The sequence below is a fragment of the Hylobates moloch genome, unplaced genomic scaffold (assembly GCF_009828535.3).
Source record: "Hylobates moloch isolate HMO894 unplaced genomic scaffold, HMol_V3 SCAFFOLD_13, whole genome shotgun sequence".
NCBI classification, from domain to species: domain Eukaryota; kingdom Metazoa; phylum Chordata; class Mammalia; order Primates; family Hylobatidae; genus Hylobates; species Hylobates moloch.
The window spans coordinates 98656660-98678820 of NW_026652288.1; the positions used below are offsets into that span (position 1 = coordinate 98656660).

General features: G+C 39.5%; 1 protein-coding gene across 1 annotated transcript in view; it reads left to right on the plus strand.

Moving 5' to 3' along the window:
• The first annotated feature begins 17918 nt into the window (after positions 1 to 17918).
• Positions 17919 to 22161, plus strand: part of TPRG1 (tumor protein p63 regulated 1) — a 127688-nt gene continuing 123445 nt past the window's right edge. The window contains exon 1 of the mRNA XM_058426119.1: positions 17919 to 17947. Within this exon, the coding sequence (XP_058282102.1) occupies positions 17933 to 17947 (15 nt within the window). The 5' untranslated portion in view covers positions 17919 to 17932. The remainder of the gene's footprint in view (positions 17948 to 22161) is intronic.

The following is a 22161-nucleotide window of genomic DNA, read 5'->3' on the forward strand; positions in this document are numbered from 1 at the left end:
GATGGGTTATTTCTCTATGAACCAATTGCTTCTGTCCCATAAGCTGAGTTTCTGGTCACCTCCCCCACTGACTTGCAGTTTGGTTTAGGTTTGTAGTTTTGCATTACCATGTGAAAATCCCTTATTCTTCCTTGCTGTCCAGGGTTGGTGAGGTTTGTAGACTAGCATTTTTTAGCCTATAAAGCCACTTGACATACTTATCTATATATTGACTTTGATCTTAACTGCCCTATAGTGCAGTAGGATGGGTATAATTTTCTCCATTTGGTGGCTTAGTGAACTGAAGCTTGGTCAATTGAAGCGATTTGTTCCAATTGGATCAGCAGGCTAAGGCCACGATTAGATTTGATTCCTTCTTCCCTCTTCCTCTATTGTAGAACCCAGCAGGTTGTACCTTATCCCCAAAAGCCAAGAGAAGTGAAAAGCCTTTCGGAACCGTTAAATGGCAAACAAAAGGCGATTATTTCTTTGCAGGCATGTTGAGAGGGTTATTTTTGAAATCATCTGAGGGAAATTTGGTAATGATGTATAGGTCCCATCAAACAGGGCTGTTTTTAGAGAACAAACGAGGGCATGTATGTAAAGGGGAGTTGTAAACTGAAAGGTGATAGGCAAATGAGACAGCGATGACTACTTGGCACCTGAGACATCCTCCAGATCTCTGTATAAGCAGGTTTTAATTCGGGGCTAAATGACACTCTCCAAATGTCAGAGGCAGCGTAGTGAGGCACAGATCATACAGGCCCTGGGGAAATATTTTAGCTTTTCAGTCACACTGTGGTATGTAGAAAAGCAAATCTCAATGGGGGGAAAACACCCCCAAATCCTTTCAAGTAGACTCATACAATTTCCTCTCTTGTGACAGCTATCATAGTATCTCATTGTTCTGCAGTTTTAAGGAAATCTCATCTTCAGTTATTATGTAGTTTACTTTTTAAGATGCTAATTTTAGCTATCATTTTTCTTTTCATGCTCAAAAGGTTATATCATTCTTAGTTGTGGAAGCAAATGTTTCCTCTGTGTGTGTGTGCGTGTGTGTGTGTATGTGTGTGTGTGTCTGTTTGAGTTTATTATGACAATACTAATAGTCATCCCTTGGGACCACCACAAATGCAGTGGGTTGTAATGCTATATAATCTTTGGCAGACTTCTATATATTCTTTTCCTTTCTTTTTTCTTTTTCTTTTTTTTTTTTTTTTTTTTTTTGAGACAGAGCCTTGCTCTGTCACCCAGGCTGGAGGGTAGTGGCGCAATCTTGGCTCACTGCAGCCTCCGCCTCCCGAGTTCAAGCGATTCTCCTGCCTCAGCCTCCTGAGTAGCTGGGATTACAGGCATGCACCACCACACCTGGCTAATTTTTGTATTTTTAGTAGAGACGGGGTTTCACCATGTTGGTCAGACTGGAACTTCTATATATTCTTAGTGTCTTTCTGGCTGCAAGGATCCTGAAGAAATCATTTAATTGATTACTTTATTCAAAACAGAGAAACGGAGGCCCAGAAAGATGAAGTGATATGCACAAGTCACACAGCCAGTATCATTGGAGCTGCAAGTCACATATGAGTCTCTTACTCTTTCATTGCCCACAATATGTAGTGAATGGTGCTAGAAATCCCAAGCAGAAGCATTAGCCATGTCATTTTGGAGACTGTAACTAGATGTCCTTTAAGATTTCTTCCAATTAAGAGTTTTAGGGCACTTTGACCTTTGCTTAGCATCTACTGGAGATGGTATCATGCCCTTTAGAGTAGGGAAATCTGTCAGAGAAGCCTCTGTTTTTATTGACTTGGTTCTTCTGGAATATTTGCTTCAGCCAAATGTTGGAGCTGCTCCTTAGGTATAAGATGGGGAGATGGGCAAGAAGTGGTGGCATCTTCATTTTCTTCAGCCTGTCTGGATTTTTATATTTTCTGGGATCTTTCTAAATAAGTGTCACTCAGTTTAATACTTTTAAAACTTGAAGTGATAGTTGATATTTTACTCAACATTGTTTAATCTAATGGCAGCGTCAAGTCCGAGAATTCATTTACTCCAGAGTTTGCAGAGCAGCAGCCACAGGTGAATCCAGCATGCAGATGTGCTTTGTTTATGCTGCCATGTTAAACAAGATAAAACTAGTTCCAAAGTATTTGCTATCTAGGAAATTTCCTGTAAAAAATCCAGATATCTTGTTTTCAGGAAGATCAAGAGATCTGATCATAATGGACCCACATCCCCTCATGGATCACACCTGTGCTGGGGCCAGGCAGCATCTTCTTCCTGTAGATAGAACATGTTTTCCCCCATCCTCCACAGCTCCCATTGTACCTGATTTAGGCTACCAAGTGTTTGAATTTTCCACCTCTGATCTCTTCCGATCTCTTAGGTATTAGGATTCCTTTCAATCATTCTCTTTCAAGGGATACTAAGTTCTACATAATGACAGACCAGGCTACAGGTTAATGGCACCAGGGAAGAGGTGAAGTTAATTATTTGTCCCTAACCTCTCACTATGTAAGAGGTATAGGATGTATGATGACTTCAGCAGAACATACCATTGGCTCTGATACCTACCCAGGATATTTTCTTCAGCTAACTATCAAAACTCAGTGACTTGAATGCTAAAGTATTAAGCAAGATGATACTGCTGCAGCATAATATTTAGGTGCCTATAAGAGAATAGGAAGGACAGTTGATACTTGCAGGGTAATCCTCTTTACTCAATGGATCAATGGCATAAAAACAAGAAAAGAAATTATGATGTATGATAGCACATAGATAGCAATATAATACCCTGTTTCCAAAGAATCCAAATTGCTGAAATCCTGGAGGCTAGCTTAATGATATATTTTCTCTTATTCACCCACTAATATAATAATCACCTTTTGATCACCTATGGTGTGTACAACCCTAAGCTTAGGGATTTAAGGGTAAAGAGTAGAGACCCTTTCTCAAAGGGGCTTACCATCTAGTATTGAAAATGTGTACACAAATAACTATAATGCAAGACAATATGATAAATATTTCAAGACGAAGAAGAAAGCAAATGTTGAGGTCTCACGAAGAAGAGATTTATGGCAGCTAGGTAGATTGCCATCAGAGATAATCGTAAGGATGAAATGGCACTCGAACTGGGCTTTGGATTGATAGATGTGAGAAGAGTTTTCAACAAGAGAAGAGTTTAAGTAAACTCCCAAGTCAATACTATCTGAAGTATATTTGAAGGGTAGGAAGCATTTACTACGGCTCAATATAGGGCCAGTGGAACTGAAGTGGAATGAGGCCAGAAGTCTGGGTCTTCACCAGATCCTGGGTGCTGGCAGGCTCAGGGTTTCAGATCAGGCACAACGTGGTGTCTTTGATGGGCATTATGGCTATTGGCCAGACATTAGTTCATGATTATTAGCTCATTGTTATCCAAGTTTGTAAGTCGGCAGTGAGAGAATGTCTGTGGAGGCACACCTTAGCTGTAATTTAGGATTTTCAGAAGTAACAGAAAAAAGAGAACAGAATTAAGTTGAGCACGTACATGGATACAATAGACAGTATCATGTGAAGTGAGTAAGGCAAGGTGGTGCTATACAGTGGAATTAGAAAGATGGATAAAAATATTTTTAAAATACATTAAGCAACCTATAAGACTCATTTAAAAATATGGAAAAGATTTCTGTCTCTCAAGAAAGTTTTTCATTCCTCTGGGTTATCAGAATGTTAGAAAAATGATGATGCACAAGTTGAGTTCTTAACTTGTGTGATGTGGGGAGATTTTTTAGTATGTAACCTTTGTCCTTTGGTCTGGGAAGCAGTCACTCTATAAGGAACAGGCATAGAAGGTTCTTGATGTCCTGACTCTGGATTCCTTCACAATAAACATTACTGAAAAAATCATAAATATATGCATGCTCCACTGTGTTTCACAGCATTCCTGGTGGGTAAAGGGGAAGTTTTTGTTTGCAAAGGGCTACACTGTCACCAGAGCAATATTTAATATTTACACAACTCCAAACCCCAAGGTATTTTATAAATAACCAAACTTTTCTCATTTTCATGTGTATGATTATGTGTGGGATTGGCTTAGAGTTGTACTTATATCTCGGAGTTCTGTGCCTCAAGAGAGGTATGTAGGTGATGTGACACAGAGTAAAATGAGGTATTTGAACAAGATTCATTCATTTTAAATTATTTATTGAACAATGGTTCAATTCAAACATCTATTCAAGTGTCATTCATTGAAAGCTATTGAATATCTGTTTTAAGTTTTGGAAAGAAAATTGTGTCTTTTCTACAACCTCATAAGTAGTTCTGGTAATAGCAGCAGTGAGCAAAAATAATAATATCTTTATTCAAGGAGCTTATATTTATAGTGATACAGAAAATAAACAAAACCATTCAGTAAAATATATAATATATGAGATATGGAGAACAAATGAACAGAGAAAGAGGATAGAAAGTTATGGAGAGCTGGATTTTGGACAGGGTGCTTAGGGTGGAATGAGGCATTATTTGGGTAAAGAACTTAAGGATATGAAGGAGTCAGCGAGGCACTAATTGGTGAAAGAGTGTTCCAGGCAGCCGGAACAGGAAGCGCAAAGGCCTTGAAGCAAGAGCTTGCCAGCCTGGCATCTTTGAAGAATAAGGCACGGAACGAACTGAGTGGAAAGATCTTTGGATTTTGGGAGATGAAGTTAGAAGTTAGGTGATTGTGGAGTGAGAACAGGGAAAAGTGATAATGCAGGACCCTGTAAGACACAATAAGGACTTCAACTTTCACTCTGAAATAGGAGCTATTTGCAGATTTGAGCAGATGAATGACACGGTCTGACTTATGTTTCAAAGGTATCCTTCTGTCTGTGTGTTGAGAACAGATGAGGGTGAAGTGGGGAGAGAGGTGGCAGAAGAAGAGAGATTCTTAGGGAGTTATTGCAATAATCCAGATGAATGACGTGGAAGCTTGGATGAGGATGTAGCTGGTTTTGCAGGAATGAGAATGTTTTGATTCTAGTGGCTGATATATAGAATGAGGGATAATGAGACAGATAAGTCAAGTATAACACCACAGTTTTGCCTGAGCAACAGGTAGAAAAGAGTGGCCTTTATTTGAGATGGAGAAGATGGTGAGATGAATAAGTTTTGAAGGAGTATTAGGAGCTTACTATGGACAGGTTAAGTTTGAAATGTTAAGTGAGGAGTAAATGTGTAAATCTGGTATTCAGAGAGGATATCAGAGCCGAAGATAAAAAACAGGAATCATATAGGTATGTATGCATATGCATATATATATGTATACATATATGTCTGTTTATATATGCACATACTTATATATGTATATACATATATATGTGGTATTCACAGCAATGAAATCAAATGAGGTAATCAAAGGAGTTAGTATGGATAGAAAAGAGAAGAGGTTTATGGACTGACTTCTGGGATGCTGAATGTTTGAGTTTAGAGAGGTGTAGTGAACCCAGTCAGTGGTGTACCAAATGGGAAGGGGGGTGGTGAGAGTGGTCCCACACCAGCAGAGAGGGATATTGTATCACCAAAATCGCTTACAATCTCTATCATATGGTAATAATAATTCTTTTCACTTACATTTTCTATAGACAATGTACCCCTTTATTATCAATGCATTAGAACAGAATATTCTTATTACTTCCTCTTTCCTCCACTTCTCTCAGGTTCTATTCGAACCCAGAAAGGAGACGGAGGAGCAGCCATCATGCTGGGTGGACACTAGGTGAATGTGGTGTGTCCTGGGAGTTAGGCAAAGGAGTCTTCCAAGGAGGAGAAAGTGATCAGATGGTACAGATGCTGCTGAGAGGTGGAGTTGGATGATGCCTGAGAACTGAGCATGCAGCAGTGTGCTGGCACAGGCTCAAGACAATGGGAAGAAAGGAATTGGAGACTGTGAATATAGATGTTCCTTTCAAGGAGCTTATTTATAAAAGAAAACGGAGAAAATGGGCACCAGCTGTGAGGAAAAGGACGGGTTTTTTATTGAGGTGAAGGAAAGATAATAGAAGTATGCTTTCATGGGCTGGGCACATTTGCTCATGTCTTGTAATCTCAGCACTTTGGGAGGCCAAGGTGGGCAGATCACTTGAGGCCAGGAGTTCCAGACCAGACTGGCCAACATGACAAAACCCCGTCTCTACTAAAAATACACAAATTAGCTAGGCATGGTGGTGGGCATCTGTAGTCCCAGCTACTTGCAAGCCTGAGAAACTAGAATTACTTGAACCCAGGAGGGAGAAGTTGCAGTGAGCTGAGATCGCGCCACTACACTCCAGCCTAGGCGACAGAGTGAGACTCCATCTCAAAGAAAAAAAAAAAAAGAAATATGCTTTGTAGAGTTTGTAATTTGATTGATGTACATAGACAGAACATTTTATTTTATCTTTCTACAACCCTGTAAAGTAGTTCTGGTAAGAGTTATCATTTTTTCAGGCTCCAGGGGTTGAAGTCAACTGCCCAGAATCAGACAGCAAATTAATAGCAGATGGTATTTAAATCTGGTTTCTAAAAGTTGAGTTCATTGTTCTCTTCACTGCCTTACTCTACTCATAATTTTGGAGATAACTTATAGCTTTAGAACTTTCTATAACAGTTTTACTTAGCCGTGGTTTAAGGACATTTTATAAATCTCAGGAAACTCACACTTCTGAGCAATGCCTCCTAAACTGATGGTGATTTTACATCAAATGGAGGATGTTTGGAGCTCTGAAAAGGAATTAGAACTCAGTGTCTGCATCAATGAAAACTTGCAGTATTTGGAAAGATTCTCCCAAGTAGTGTCGACATAAGACTTCAGGTTGAACCATCTGCGTGGCTGGAGGATGGGAATACAGTTTTTTATACCTTTACTCATGGACTGATTATCACGTTAATGTCCTCCTCTAGCAGTGCATTTGTGTCAACTTACCAACATCTATGATATATCCTTATGCTGTCTGATGCTTTCTGTCGACTTTGAGGTCATGCACAGTTAAGATTCCTTCTTTTTACATGGGGCTGCAACCATACATTTCTGGGTTTCCAATTCTACCTGGTTCTCAATTGGGACATTGTTACTCTTTATAAGCAGGCACAGACATATTATTTTGATCCAGAATGGAAAGCTTTGCACACCATTTGTCACTTCCCCAGTGGTGGCTCTCCTCACCCATCACTGAGATCACCAAAAGGTAACTTCCTAGAGTGACATATAAACCTTGTCTTTCAGCCACAGATTGTACTGAATACTTGGTGTGTCTCCAGTGGTTTGCCTTGTGGAAGAGCTCCTAGATCCATAGGTATCCAGACAGCTCAGTGTGACTTTCTGCAGTTGCACTGAGAGTGCCCCTATTGCACACTATACAGATTATTGCCTAATGCTTTATCTAGACATCTTGTAATTATCTGTTTGTAGATCTGACTCTTTCACAGACAATTACTCCTTAAGGGAAGAAATTGTATTTGCCGGTTGCTTTCTACTCTCCACCTCTCTCTTTTCCCCAGCACAGTACTTGGCCCAGAGAAGTTTCCCCCAAAATGTGTTTGAATTAATCAATTAAATGGAGCACTCTTTTATGCTCTTTAGAGTTGCACTAGGGAGGTTAATGTATGTCACATAGGAAAAAGGGGGAGTACCCAAGTTCAAGACATTCTTGTATGCAGAATTAATTAATTATGCAAATCAAATCTACAACTGTATTAGTCCTTTTTCACACTGCTGGTAAAGTCACACATGAGACTGGGCAATTTATGAAAGAAAGAGGTTTAGTGGACTTACAGTTCCACGTATCTGGGGAAGCCTCACAATCATGATGGAAGGCAAGGAGGAGCAAGTCACATCTTATATGGATGGCAGCAGACAAAGAGATAGAGCTTTTGCAGGGGAATTCCTTTTTTTAAAACCATCAGATCTCATGAGACTTATTCACTATCATGAGAACAGCATGGGAAAGACTTGTCCCATGACTCGTTACCTCTCACTGGGTCCCTCCCATAACACATGGGAATTCAAGATGAGATTTGGGTGGGGACAGAGCCAAACCATATCATTCCACCTCTGGTCCCTCCCAAATCTCATGTTCTCACATTTCAAAACCAATCATGCCTTCCCAACAGTCCCCCAAAGTCTTAACTAATTCCAGTATTAACTCAAAAGTCCACAGTCCAAAGTGTCATCTGAGACAAGGCAAGTCCCTTCCACCTATGAGCCTGTAAAATCAAAAGCAGGTTAGTTACTTCCTAGATACAGTGGGGGTACAGGTATTGGGTAAATACAGCCATTACAAATGGGAGAAATTGGCCAAAACAAAAGGGCTACAGGCCCTATCCATGTCCAAAATCAAGCAGGGCAGTCAACTCTTAAAGTTCCAAAATGATCTCCTTTGACTTCATGTCTCACATCCAGGTCACACTGATGCAAGAGGTGGGTTCTGATGGTTTAGACAGCTCCATCCCTGTGGCTTTGCAGGGTACAGCCTCCCTGCCAGCTGCTTTCACAGACTCACATTGAGTATATATGCCTTTTCCAGGTGCACAGTGCAAATTGTCAGTGCATCTACCATTCTGGGGTCTGGGGGAGTGACCCTCTTCTCACAGCTCCACTAGGTGGTGCCCTAGTAGGGACTCTGTGTGTGGACTCTGGCCCCACATTTCCCTTCCACACTGCCCTAGCAGAGTTTCTCCATGAGAGCCCCACCCCTGCAGCAGACTTCTGCCTGGACATCTAGGCATTTCCGTACATCTTCTGAAATCTAGGCAGAGGTTCCCTAACCCCAGTTCTTGACTACTGTGTACTGGCAGGCTCAACTCCAAGTAGAAGCTGCCAAGGCTTGAGGCTTGCACCCTCTGAAGCCATGGCCTGAGCTGTATGTCGGCCCCTTTCAGCCATGGCTGGAGTGGCTGGGACACAGGGCACAAAGTCCCTAGGCTGCACAAGGATGGGGACCCTGGGCCTGGCCCACAAAACCACTTTTTCCTCTTAGGCCTCCCAGCCTGTGATGGGAGGGGCTGCTATGAAGACCTCTGACATGCCTTAGAGACATTTTCCCCATTTTCTTGGGGATTAAGATTTGGCTTCTCGTTACTTATCCAAATTTCTGCAGCCAGCTTGAATTTCTCCTGAGAAAATGGGATTTTCTTTTCTATCGCAGTCAGCCTGCAAATTTCCCAAACTTTCATGCTCTGCTTCCCTTATAAAACTGAATACATTTAACAGCAGCCAAGTCACTCTTGAATGCTTTGCTGCTTAGAAATTTCTTCTGCCAGATATCCTAAATCATCTCTCTCAAGTTCAAAGTTCCACAAATATCTAGGGCGGGGGCAAAATGCAACCAGTCTCTTTGCTAAAACATAACAACAGTCACCTTCGCTCTAGTTCCCAACAAATTCCTCATCTCCATCTGAGACCACCTCAGCCTGGACCTTATTGTTCATATTATTATCAGCATTTTAGTCAAGACCATTCCACAAGTCTCTAGGAAGTCTCAAACTTTCCCATATTTTCCTGTCGTCTTTTGAGCCCTCTAAACTGTTCCAACCTCTGCCTGTTACCCAGTTCGAAAGTTGCTTCCACATTTTTGGGTATCTTTTCAGCAGTACCCCACTCTACTGCTACCAATTTACTGTATTCATCCATTTTCACACTGCTGATAAAGACACACCTGAGACTGGGCAATTTACGAAAGAAAGAGTTTTAATGGACTTAGAGTTCCATGTGGCTGGAGAAGCCTCACAATCATGGTGGAAGGCAAGGAGGAGCAAGTCATGTCTTACACGGATGGCAGCAGACAAAAAGAGAGAACTTTTGCAGGGGAACTCCTCTTTTTAAAACCATCAGATCTCCTGAGACTTATTCACTATCATGAGAAAGATTTACCCCCATGATTCAATTACCTCCCACTGGGTTCCTCCCACAACACATGGGAATTCAAGATGAGATTTGAGTAGAGACACAGCCAAACCATGTCAACAACTTTGGAAGCCAACTAGTATGGTTTATTTTACTCTTTAGTTAGGAATTCATAAGGTTGCATAATTGGTGTGTCCATTTTGAAAATTTTTATCATTATTCTTACCTATTAATCCCCAATAGTACGTGCAATGAAGAGCTCTTGCTGAGCAGTAAGACAAAGAAGATGAAACTAATAAAAGTGTCTGCTTATACAGGCACACCCCAACTTTCCAATCTCATAACTTAAAAAAAGTAGTCCACATTAAAACAAATATCTGACTAACATGTTTTAAACTGTTAATTGAGGATTAAATTGTAAAGCCCTCTGCTAATCTGTGGGAAAATGGACCTTCATGTATTGTACGAAACTTAAATTGATATAACATTAGGTTGGGGGAGGAATTGGGCCATGTATACCAAGATTCCTAAATCTACATACTCTTTGATCCAGCACTCCCACTTCTGGAAATTTATACTGAAAAAGAAATTAAGGCTTATAAAAAGTTTTATCTACAAGAACCCTCAGTGCATAGTCATTATAAAAGTAAGTAAAAAAGGAGCGACATGAATAATTAACAATAGAAAGTAGGCCGGGCGCGGTGGCTCACGCTTGTAATCCCAGCACTTTGGGAGGCCGAGGCAGGCAGATCACGAGGTCAGGAGATCGAGACCATGGTGAAACCCCGTCTCTACTAAAAAAAAATACAAAAAATTAGCTGGGCGTGGTGGCGGGTGCCTGTAGTCCCAGGTACTTGGAGAGGCTGAGGCAGGAGAATGGCGTGAACCTGGGAGGCGGAGCTTGCAGTGAGCCGAGATTGCGCCACTGCACTCCAGCCTGGGTGACAGAGCAAGACTCCGTCTCATTAAAAAAAAAAAAAAAAAAAAACCTATAGAAAGTAAATAATAGAACCTTATACAGCCACTATTATGTCATTATAGGAATTATTTATTTATTTCCAGCTTTATTGAGGTATAATTGACAAATAATAATTATATATCTTTATCGTGTACAATGTGATGTTTTAACATATGTATACATCGCAAAATGATTACCGCAATCCAGCTAATTAACATACCCATCACCTCACTTAGTTATAATTTTTCGTGTGTGGTGAGAACATGTAAGATCTATTCTCTTAGTAATTTTCAAGTATAAGAAAATTATTAACTAAGTAGAGTAGCAACTACTGCTACTAGTGGAAAACGGGCTTGGAGACAGAGTGACTTTTGATGAACTTAGAGCTCTATCAGTTACTAACTGTGTGACCCTGGGCAAGCTCCTTAAACCTCTGAGCTTCAGTCTCTTGATCTGTAAAATGAGGATAATTAGAGTACCTGAACCATGAGGCTATGATGAGTTTGAAATGAGCCAGTGCAGATAAAACCATGTGCATAGCACATGTAAGTGCTTCGTAAGTATTGCCACCATTGTCAATATTGGTATCCTTTTATGTATCAAGTGTAAAAGGCAGTTTATGAAACAACACTGACAGCATAACTCCATTGTTTAAGTAGAAAAATGATATTATGTACAGATAAATATAGAAAAAGTCTGCAAGTATATACAGAAAAATTATTTACTTTCATTTTCCCTGCATAATGGGCTTAAGGGAAGATTTCTTTTTCCTTCTTTTGCTCTTATGTATGGTCTACAACATAATAAGAAAAATTAAATGAGGCCAAATAATTATTAAGATCAATCTCTCTAAGGGAACATTTAGCAAAGCAGTAGCTCTCTGCCTGTGTTATCACTGTTGTCCTCATTAAAATCTTCCCGTACTGTCATCATCAAGGCCACGTATCCTGCAGTTGGCAATGTTAGACTGATTACCTCTATGTTCTTCTTATTCCTCTGCCCTTGTGCTTCTGCCATCCCCTGCATGGTGTACATCATACACATTTATTAAGTATCTATTTTGTTCAGAACACTCAGTGTTAGCAGTGGGGGTGAGATTCGCAACAGCAGAGCGGATGGGATCTTACCTAGTGGAGCTTATAGTTCCCTTGGAGATAAAAGGCACTTACCTTGGCGTGAGTGTATTGTTTCATCTTGTTGAGGAAGTCTGTCTGTCCAGTGGGTTTGGTGGTTAGGGAAAGCTTATTAAGGAGGTAGAAATGAGTTGGCTCAATATCCTTATTTGGTGGGCTTTAAAAACTAAGTGCGTTTTCATGTCCTACACATACAGTGATCTCTGACCTGGATGTAGCCCTTCTAAGAACCTGTGTCACTATTATCTTTGATGGGTTTTTCTTCTATGATTACTTGATTATCTGTCACCTTTGAAGGCACCAGCTTGGTTAATCTTTTTTTTTTTTTTTTTTTTTGATATCTGATCTCACTCAGTTACCCAGGCTGGCTGGCAGGAGTGCAGTAGCACAATCACGGCTCACTGCAGCCTTAACCTCCCAGGCTCAAGCAGTCCTCCCACCTCAGCCTCCCAAGTAGCTGGGACCATGGGAATATGCTACTCCAGCTGTGTATGTTTTTGAAATTTTTTGTAGATATGGGGTTTTGCCATGTTTTATAGATATGGGGTTTTGCCAGGCTGGTCTCAGACTCCTGGGCTCAAGTGATCCCCCAACCCCAGCCTCCCAAAGCGTTGGGATTACTGACGTAAGCCACTGCACCCAGCCTGGCTCAGTTATTTGAAACAGTATTTCAGACATTTTTTTTTTCCTTTCAGTCCTAAGGATTATCTATGCCCAAAGCAAAGAACACTAGAAAATGTAGAAAGTTATAAAAAAGAGAGTAAGAATAATCCAGGAGCCAGTAAGCCAGAGATAATATTCGTAACATTTTGCAGCATGTGTTTCCAACGCATATGTGCATTGGATGAATTATTCTACATCTTGTAAACCTTCTCCTTCCAGAGATAAGCCCCCTTTAACATTTTAATATGTTACTTTCTAACATTTTTCTTTGCTTATTTGTATATTTTTCAGGATTTGAAAAACCATATGGTATGTATAGCTTAGGACCCTACTTTTTCACATAGCATTATTCTGTAGATTTTTATTTGTCATTTAATTGTCTTTAAAAATATGATTTCCAAGGATTATATTTTACTCCATGATAGATGTGCATACCTCATGTGATACAATAAGAACGTTTAATTTTAAATATTTCCAATTTAAATTTGATACTTAAGTCATTAATGCTTCTACTAGGCTCTAAGCTTTAGGTAGCAAGTTATTTTTTAAAAATTTATCTTTGAATTGTAGTCGTATGGTCAATAGACAAAGATAGAATCTTTGTTCTATGTGAGATAAACACTAAATGGAAGTTTTCACTATGTAAAAACACTCAGAAAGCTACAATTGGTTTATTTCATAAACTGGAGAAAAGTCAATGATGACCCAAAGTGTTGTGATTGGTGAGGGTGAGAGGGGAATTTTTCTTGGATTGACCAGGTCTAGCTGGAAATTTTCCCAGGCTAGGAAGGCTGGTCCTCTCTGAAGTGCTGATCTCATTGCTGGGAGGGAACAGCTAATGAAACCAGACAGAAGGTCCCTACCATTCAGTGTTTTTTCCTTGTTGAATTAAAACAAAACAAAACAAAAAACCTAGTAACGTATTCTTTCTAATTTCCTACCCTTGGTGCTCTTAAATATGCAATTTCCTGCAAACATTTAACCATGAACTTAGCACCTTTTGACTTGTAGTAGGATAAAGATGATAAAAATAAATATATTCCAGCTCTTTTAGTCCTACTGATTTGGTATTTCACTTGTTTTATAAATGACCTGTAAGAGCTCCATCTTGTATTAGAATGAGGGCTCCACACCAGACCTGAGTAGAGTCCTAGACCAGGATAATTAGAGAGAAAATTGAGGTGGGGGGGCAAGTAGTTCAGTATTCTCCTAGTACATATGAAAAAAAAAAAAAAGCTAGAGAAGAAATGGATTAATGGATTATACTTGAACCTGGATTTCCTGATGCCTACTTCTTCAGAAATTCTCCACTATCACTAGATTTCATATATTCTGCTCACAATTGTTCAGATTCCTCTAGCATAGATTCAGTCAATTATTAGACTTCAAACTGTTTTGAAATCCTATCATATTTTCTAGGCCTTTAGATTCATTTGTTCATCTAAAGTTTTTTTTTTTTTTTGAGATGGAGTCTCACTGTCACCCAGCCTGAATCACAGTGTCACCATTTCGGTTCACTGCAACACTTGCCTCTCAGGCCCAAGTGATCCTCCCACCTCAGCCTCCCGAGTAGCTGGGATCACAGATTCGCACCACCACACTTGGCTAATTTTTTGTACTTTTGGTAGAGACGGGGTTTTGCCATGTTGCCCAGGCTAGTCTCAAACCAATGGGCTCTAGTGAGCCTCCTATCTCAGCCTCCCAAAGTGCTGGGATTACAGGCATGAGCCACCCTGGCCAAGTTCATCTAATTTTTTTTTTTTTTTTTTGAGATGGAGTCTTACCCTCTCGCTCAGGCTGGAGTGCAGTGGCACGATATTGGCTCACTGCAACCTCTGCCTCCTGGGTTCAAGCGATTCTCCTGCGTCAGCATCCTGAGTAGCTGGGATTACAGACGCTGCCACCAAGCTCAGCTGATTTTTTTTTTTTGTATTTTTAGTAGAGACCAGGTTTCACCATGTTGGTCAGGCTAGTCTCAAACTCCTGACCTCGTGATCCGCCTGCCTCGGCCTCCCAAAGTGCTGGGATTACAGGCGTGAGCCACTGTGCCCAGCCTCATCTAATTCTTTTACTGTCCTGTAAGATGTGTGGATCTACTTGACATTTGAGAAAACTGAGGCTGAGGGGTTTAAATTGCCACCCGAACTCAGGTAGCTGGTAAGTTGCAGAGCCCAGATTCAAGCTCAAGTCTTTCTGACTCCAAGGCTTTCTCTAATATGCTGGTCTATCTTCTGATAAAGGTATTGATTGCATGAAATGAATCAATTTTTATCTGAATTGCTCCTTACCCATTATCTTCTGAAAGGGTTGACGTAATTAATTCTCTAAACATTTGTGTCTTTGAGTTGTAGTGAATAATCTTGATATATCACCCACAATGTTGTATTTAAATCAAAAGTAAAGACATATTTCAGGCTCCAATGGAGGAAGTTATAATAAATTGTCTGGTTCAGCAACTGATTGGCTGAACTCCCAAATGGAGTGAAAGCTCAAAAACTGAAAACAAGCAAGAATTGAACTTCTGCAGAAGTCAAAGAAATAAAAAGAAAAGATAATTGAAAAAAAGAAAACCTGTTCAATGCAATATAAGTAATGTTACCTCTACTAGAGAACAGATGCATTTCAAGAAACACTGACATCAGAAAATTCATTCGAGAGTTAACAGACGTGAGGACCTTTAGGGATGTGTGCTGGGACATGGATTCCCTTCGGCCAGGCATTTTCTTTTGACCCCTTCTCAGAGAAAGGTGAGTTGTGCTACGACTTCTAGCCAATTTGGCACAATGAAAGAGTAAAGGTGGAAAATATCTTACTCTGTTTTGTTTCAGACCAGCATTTTTGAGCCTGGCTTGTGTTGGGGCCTAAGCTCTAGGTCCAATGGGTGTGGAATCACTCGTCTGGATAGCCTGCCTTTACTATCCTGTCTCCCAGCCCTATGTTTAAAACAGTCACTGCCATCCTTCCCTTTTCCTTCTCCACATCACTTGCTGTAGTCTTTTGCTGTAAGACTAGAACTTCTGCCAAGCCCTGTCCAGTCCATCTATGACTAAGGGCTTTGTTCTCAGAAGATCTGTTCATTGGAAGTGCACTGGGCTTATCTCTAAGCAAACATTCCTCCCTCCCTTTTCCCTCATATAATTTACATAACAGGTTTGTAACTTCTTGGCCTGTATAGCACTTTCATAACTTCTTGTAAGATAAGCCTTGCCCAAGAGACACTGTCTGTCTCCATTCCTCAGAACTTCTTTTGACTTTTTTTCCTGTATGCAGCCTTTGCATATCAGTGGGCAGATAAAAGTCATTGACCAATAACCCAATTATCTGTGTACAGGAAATAGTCTCTATTAGGGCATTAATTTTCATCTTCTTCTGACTTTTACTTTTGGAGATTTTCTGAAGGCCAAACTTTAATACATTTCCTTTACAAAATAGTTTTTTCCTTGATGGTGAAAGAGAAATCTGTAATGAAAATGTAGGCACCTTTTAGATTTTTGAGTATTTTTATTGGAACAAATGCTGTTTTTTTCTCATTTGTTACTTTTTATAACATTTTCATTGTAAAAAATTAGAAAATATAATTTTAAAAAAACCTATAATCCCATTACCCAGAGAAAACTAATGTGAACATTTTTGTGGATAACCTTGTAAATGTTCTTTTATACATATCTGTATTTTATTTTTGTAAAAACTACAATCATACTATGTCCTTTTTATACCTTGATTTAAAAAAAATGCCATAGATATCTTTCTATTGTATTTGTACAACGCTAGTTATAATGGTTATATAATATTCTACCTAAACTACATTTAGATAGTTGTCAATTTTCTGATATTATAAATAACATAGAATTGTTATTTTAAAAAAATTGGAATAAGGGATATACTTGGATTTACCCCTAGGAGATGATGAGTAAAAAAAAAATCTAGCTGGAAAGGTCACTTATTTCAAATGATTCCTCTCTTTTCACATGTTCAAGTATACCAGAATAGCTTGTGATAATATGCTGGCTTGCCCCATTTATGTCATGGGACATAAATCTACAGTTAGGTAACATTATTAGTTATCCAAAGGAACGTTCTTCAAGATACCTATCCCGGATGGGGTGTTGAACTAGCACATGAGGCCTCTCCTAAATTGAAGATTCTATATTCTGTCACTTCCAAATGGAGAGTTAGTTTTAGCTACTCTCTATAGCACTTTCGAATAAGTATACCCACTGATTATGCTTTAGTGGGAGAATTAAAGAGATTCACAGTCAAACACTAAAGGCATTTGAAGCCTGACATTACCTATTTTAGGTGGGATGCAGAAGAAATAAGGAATAATATTAAGTAGAAATAGATCTGATTATTATAGATTGGCTATAGCCCATTTAAAAGGGAAGATAGAGCTTCTCTCATAGTTAACAGGGAATACATTTTAGAGTCACATCATTTAGGTGATCTCTTTAAGCACTATACGATGTCATCGATGAAGTTCTTAGATACAGAGATACTGCCAAACACTAATGCTCTGAACTAACCCACTTCTGGTGAAAACTATATCAAAAGAAAAGCTCTAAGGAATAGTGAGACATCCATTCACTTGAATTTCTCTATTGACAAATAGGACATATTATATAAGCCACAGATGTTCTTTCACTGCCTTTATGTTCTGCAAAAATTCTCTAGAGGCAAGAATTGACATAGTAAGCGTGTTCACAGGTGATGTGGGCAGCATCAAATTCTGGCCCTGTGAGCTTCAGTTTCTATCTGGTTTCCTTGGCCTTCTGCGAAGAATTGACACATCCCTGGTCTAAACACATTGCCTCTCTTCCCTGTCACCCCCCACATCTTGCCAATAATGTTAACTTCATCAAGATAGATAAAAGCTTTCCCTCAAATCTCTGGGCAGCCTCACTTTCTCTTTGGCATCCTTCAGGAACTGCCAGCAGCCTCTGCACAGATATTATTCTATTTTATTGCCTCCTACTTCTATGATAAGAATGCTAATAGCTCTTCAAAAGATGAAAGATCAAGGCACTTCATCATCTACAGAGTACTTTCACAACTTTTTTCATCTAATCTTCACAAAACCTGTGTAGCGTAAGCAGGCCTGGCATCAATGTGCATATTTTTATAGATAAAGAAGTTGAGAGGTATGATTACAACATACATGTACATTTAATATATAAAGATGGCATTACCAACCACTCTTCACAATGAGTGCTTTCATTAATCTTTCCCTGATCCATATTCCTACTCCGCTCTTAGCTGCTTTGTGATCGAGTCATACATTTACAGAAAGGCTGATCAAAACCAAACATCATCCCTTTGCAATGAGCCAGCTTTGAGATAAATATTCACAGAAGCAAGGAAATGCGAATATCACAGGTAGGTCTTTTACTTTTCTCAGGACATTTTTACTGTCTATTCTGGCTAATTTTGGTCATTGCTTTTTCAGTAGTTGTAGCAGTTCACATGTAAATATACATGTATTCTTACTTTCAAATATTATGACCACATTTATACACATATGGTTGTATATAATTATATTTTCATATGTGCACATATTTTTATTGTTTTGTTATTTTATGGAAATATAGAAAAAGAAAAGGCTATTTGTGACAGATGTTATCGTTCTTCATCAGTCTTTTATCTAACTGCCTTCAGCAAGAAAATATGAAAGTATTTTTTAGTTTTCATTCTTTAGCATTCTGAACTGTCCACTTTTATTAAATCATCTTAGAATGAATCTGAATGTTGTTTTTAAAACTACTTTCCTCTTTCCACACTTGTGCTCTGACCTTTATTACTTTAATGAGAGCTACTCCTATTGTTCTAGCTCTCTTTTCTTTTCTCTCTCCCTGGGTGGAGCTCTCTGGATCTATTTAAATCTTCCTGGCATCTTGCAGAACAGGCTGAATTCTAGGTGGTAACATCCTAACACAGGTGGAGTGGAAATGGGTCAAAGTAGCTTTAGAATGATATTATTTGGATGCCTTCTTGCAGCTAATTATTTTCTCAGATTTGGTGTCTTGTTTAGCATTCAGCATTTTAGGAGCTTAATGTATATTTCATCATTAAAACACAAATTATCCTTCAGTTACAGCCCTACAAGATGAGAAGTTAGCCACGTCTGTTTTTAAGACCTAGGCTCTCCTTCCTGGTCTTGTTCTGCCCCTTTTGAATGCCTACTCCTGAATATTGCCCATTGGTTTAGGATAAGCCTCTTCTCTAGTTCCTGTATACCTAGATCCTCTTTCAGGGAAGACTCTGATATTCATCATTTACCCCTCAGGGTGGTTTCAGGCAGAAGCAAGTGATTCCTTCTTCTGTCTGTCTCTAGTGATGCAAACATCTTCTGTGAAAGACGTTATAACTGAACACACTGGGCTGCACAAAGGCTTACAGATTTTGTGGGGATCCAGGAGGGACAAATCAGGGCACAGGAAGCTCACCAAGCTCACAATTTACTCATGGAGCCCAATCACAGGCAATAACTAAAGAAAACTGGTTGACAGAAGATCATGATGCCTGAGAGCATAGAAAAATTGCATTTCTAAATTGCCATTCTTGTTACATTTCTGAGAACTGTTAACTTTGAAGCCAGGTTTAGAAGGAAGGATTTCAAATCTTCTCTTGTCAGTTCTAGTTTCATAATACCTGAAGAGAGAGACTCTTAGCTAAATTCCCTTTGCATTTTCTGTCATGGGTGCTCCATGTAGTAAAGATATTTATTACTGATTCATTTGTTCAGCTAATACATAATGAATGCTTTCTATGTGCTCTACTTGGTGCTATGGATACCACAGTAAATAAAACCTGGTCCCTATCATCAAGGAGCTCATGTACTAGTGAACAGGATGTGAAAGTTAAGGCAAGCTAACAGATATTTGTAATACAGTGTGATTAATACTCAGTAGGCAAAAATTGAAAAGAGTAAAACTTAAGGGACATGAATTGGAAGGTCTTTATAATGATCCTCAAGAGATAAATAATTTATGGTTATTGATAAATGAGAATTTACTCCTGTCATTCTGTGAATTGCTTTCTGGTTGTTTTGTGTATCCTTTGTTTCTTTCTTTCTCTTTTATTGTCTATCATTGTAGTTTGATGGTTTTCTGTCATTTTAAGGTTTGCTTCTTTTTTTCCTTCTCCTTTGAGTATCTGTTCTACCAGTGAATTTCAAACTTTTGATGTTTTCTTAATAGTGAATATTAACTTTTTGCCTCCAGTTGCAGGATTTCCTTTAGCATTTCTCATAATGCCAATCTAGTGGTGATGAACTCCCCCAGTTTTAGTTTGTCTGGGAAATACTTTATTTTCACTTCATTTCTGAATGATAATTTTGCTGGGTATAGTATTCCTGGTTGTCAATAATTTCCTTTTAGCACTTTGAGTATATCGTCATCTTTTCTACCTGCCTGTAAGGTTTCTGCAGAGAAATCTGCTGTTTAGTCTTACAAGGATTCTCTTATATGTGACTTGATGTTTTTATCTTGCTGTTTTTAGAATTCTCTCTTTGTTTTTGACTTTTATTTATTTATTTTTTTTTGAGATGAGGTCTTGCTTTGTCACTCAGATTGGAGTGCAGTGGCATAATTCCATTTCACTGCAAATTTGAACTTCTGGGCTCAAGCAATTCTTCCACCTCAGCCTCCTGAGTAGCTGGAACTATAGGTGCATGATACCATGCCCAACTAATTTTTAATATTTTGTGGAATTGGAGCCTTGTTGCATTGCCCAGATTCCTTTGACTTTTGACAGTTTGACTATACTGTGCTTCATAAAGAACCTTTTGGGTTTAATCTTTTTGGGTACTTTTTTGCTTCCCAGATTTAAATATGCGTATCTCTCCCCAGACTTGGGAAGCTTTCAGCTATTATTTTATTAGATAGGTTTTCCATACACTTTCCCTTCTCTTTTCTTTCTGGAACTTCCATGATACAAATATTTGTTCACTTAATAGTGTCCATAAGTCTTGTAAGCTTTTCTCACTCCTTTTCATTCTTACTTCTTTTTTTTTTTTTTTCTCTGACTGGGTAATTTCAAATTATCTATCTTCAAATTCAGAGATTCTTCTGCTTGATCAAGTCTGTTGTTGAAGCTATCTCTTTTATTAATCAACTTATTCAGAATACTGCAGGATTTCTATTTGCTGCTTTATGTGTGTCTATTATCTCTGTGCAATTTCTCATTCATACCATGAGTTGGTTTCCTGATTTTGTTGAATCATCTGTCTGTATGTTTTTGGTTGTTTGTTTCTTGTTCCTTAAGAGGATTATTTTGAATTCCTTTTTCTGGCAATTCATTTATTTCTCTATTTATTGAGGTCTGCTACTAGATAATTATTATAATTTGTAGGTGGCATCATATTTTCTTGCTTTTTCATGTTTCTTATTCATGTGTTGCTGTCTGTGCATCTGGTCAATCATCTCTTGCAAACTTTCTAGAATAGCTTTCATAAAGAAAGATTTTCACCTGCTGTTGTCTTTTTTTGCCTGCTGGTTGCGAAGGGCGTAGTGACTGTTTTTCTGCATAGGTGCAATGGTATGATATCTGTGCAGCTTCTTTAGCTGTATTCAACATCAGTAGTAAATGTGGGCACCTCAGTGGCCTAGGCTGTAGAAGCCTGTGGCCATGACAGCATAGGTTGTTAATTTTCTAGGTGTCAAGGGCTTTGGGGTTCTCCTCTCCTTACTTTTCCCACAGTGGAGAGACTTAGCCAAGGAGATTCCTTTTGTTATCAGGTCTGACACAGCCTACAAGTAGCTGCAGTGGTGCTGGGTTCCAGGTACAGGTAATCATAGCAGCTGTGGTGCGAAGGTCCTGGGCTCAGTGATACATGAACCTATTGTGACCCCTAGGTCTTTGTCTGCAAGTTTTCTCTCTTTGGCTAGTTGAATATAGGTTGCCCGCAGAGCCAGGATCTGTGACTCTGAGGTATCTCCTAGCAGCTCGGGCTCAGGGGTCTGTGTCATGGTTGTGATTCTACCCATGGGTGGGAGCTCATAGTACTGGCACATCTGTGGGGAAAAGGGAGTGTTCTAGAGGTTTGGACCTGCAGAGCAAAGTATGGCTGCAATTTGGAAACCTGTGCCAACAGGGCTCAGTATCTACCTGAGTCCCAGGGAATGAGATACTGTGTAGTAGTAGCTATAGACCCTGGGATTTCAGGGCTCAGCAGTATCTCAGCCTCTGTGAGGCCAGGTGCAGTGGCAACAGTACCCCAGAATGGTGGATCATGGCTATTATTTGAGCCCTGGTGCTGGGCAGGGGACAGCACAATGATGACTTCACTCCCCAGGAAGAGGGGTGTCTCAGCAGCTAAGACACCCAGCTCCAAGGGTACTAGACTTATTTGGCTTATAGGGTGAGGTATCTCAGCTCAGCCACTGCTCTGTTTCCTTGGAGCATGGGGTACTATGTAAGCCCAACCCTGAGATGCAAAGCTGCTCAGCTTAACCAGGGCACTGATTCCCTAGGGGGTGATGTGTTGTATCAGCTCAGGCCTGAGGGTATGGTGACTGTTCTGGGCCACCCAGGCACTGTTTTCCTGGGATTCAGGGTGCTGCTTCAGCTTAGGTACTGGGGTGCATGACCAC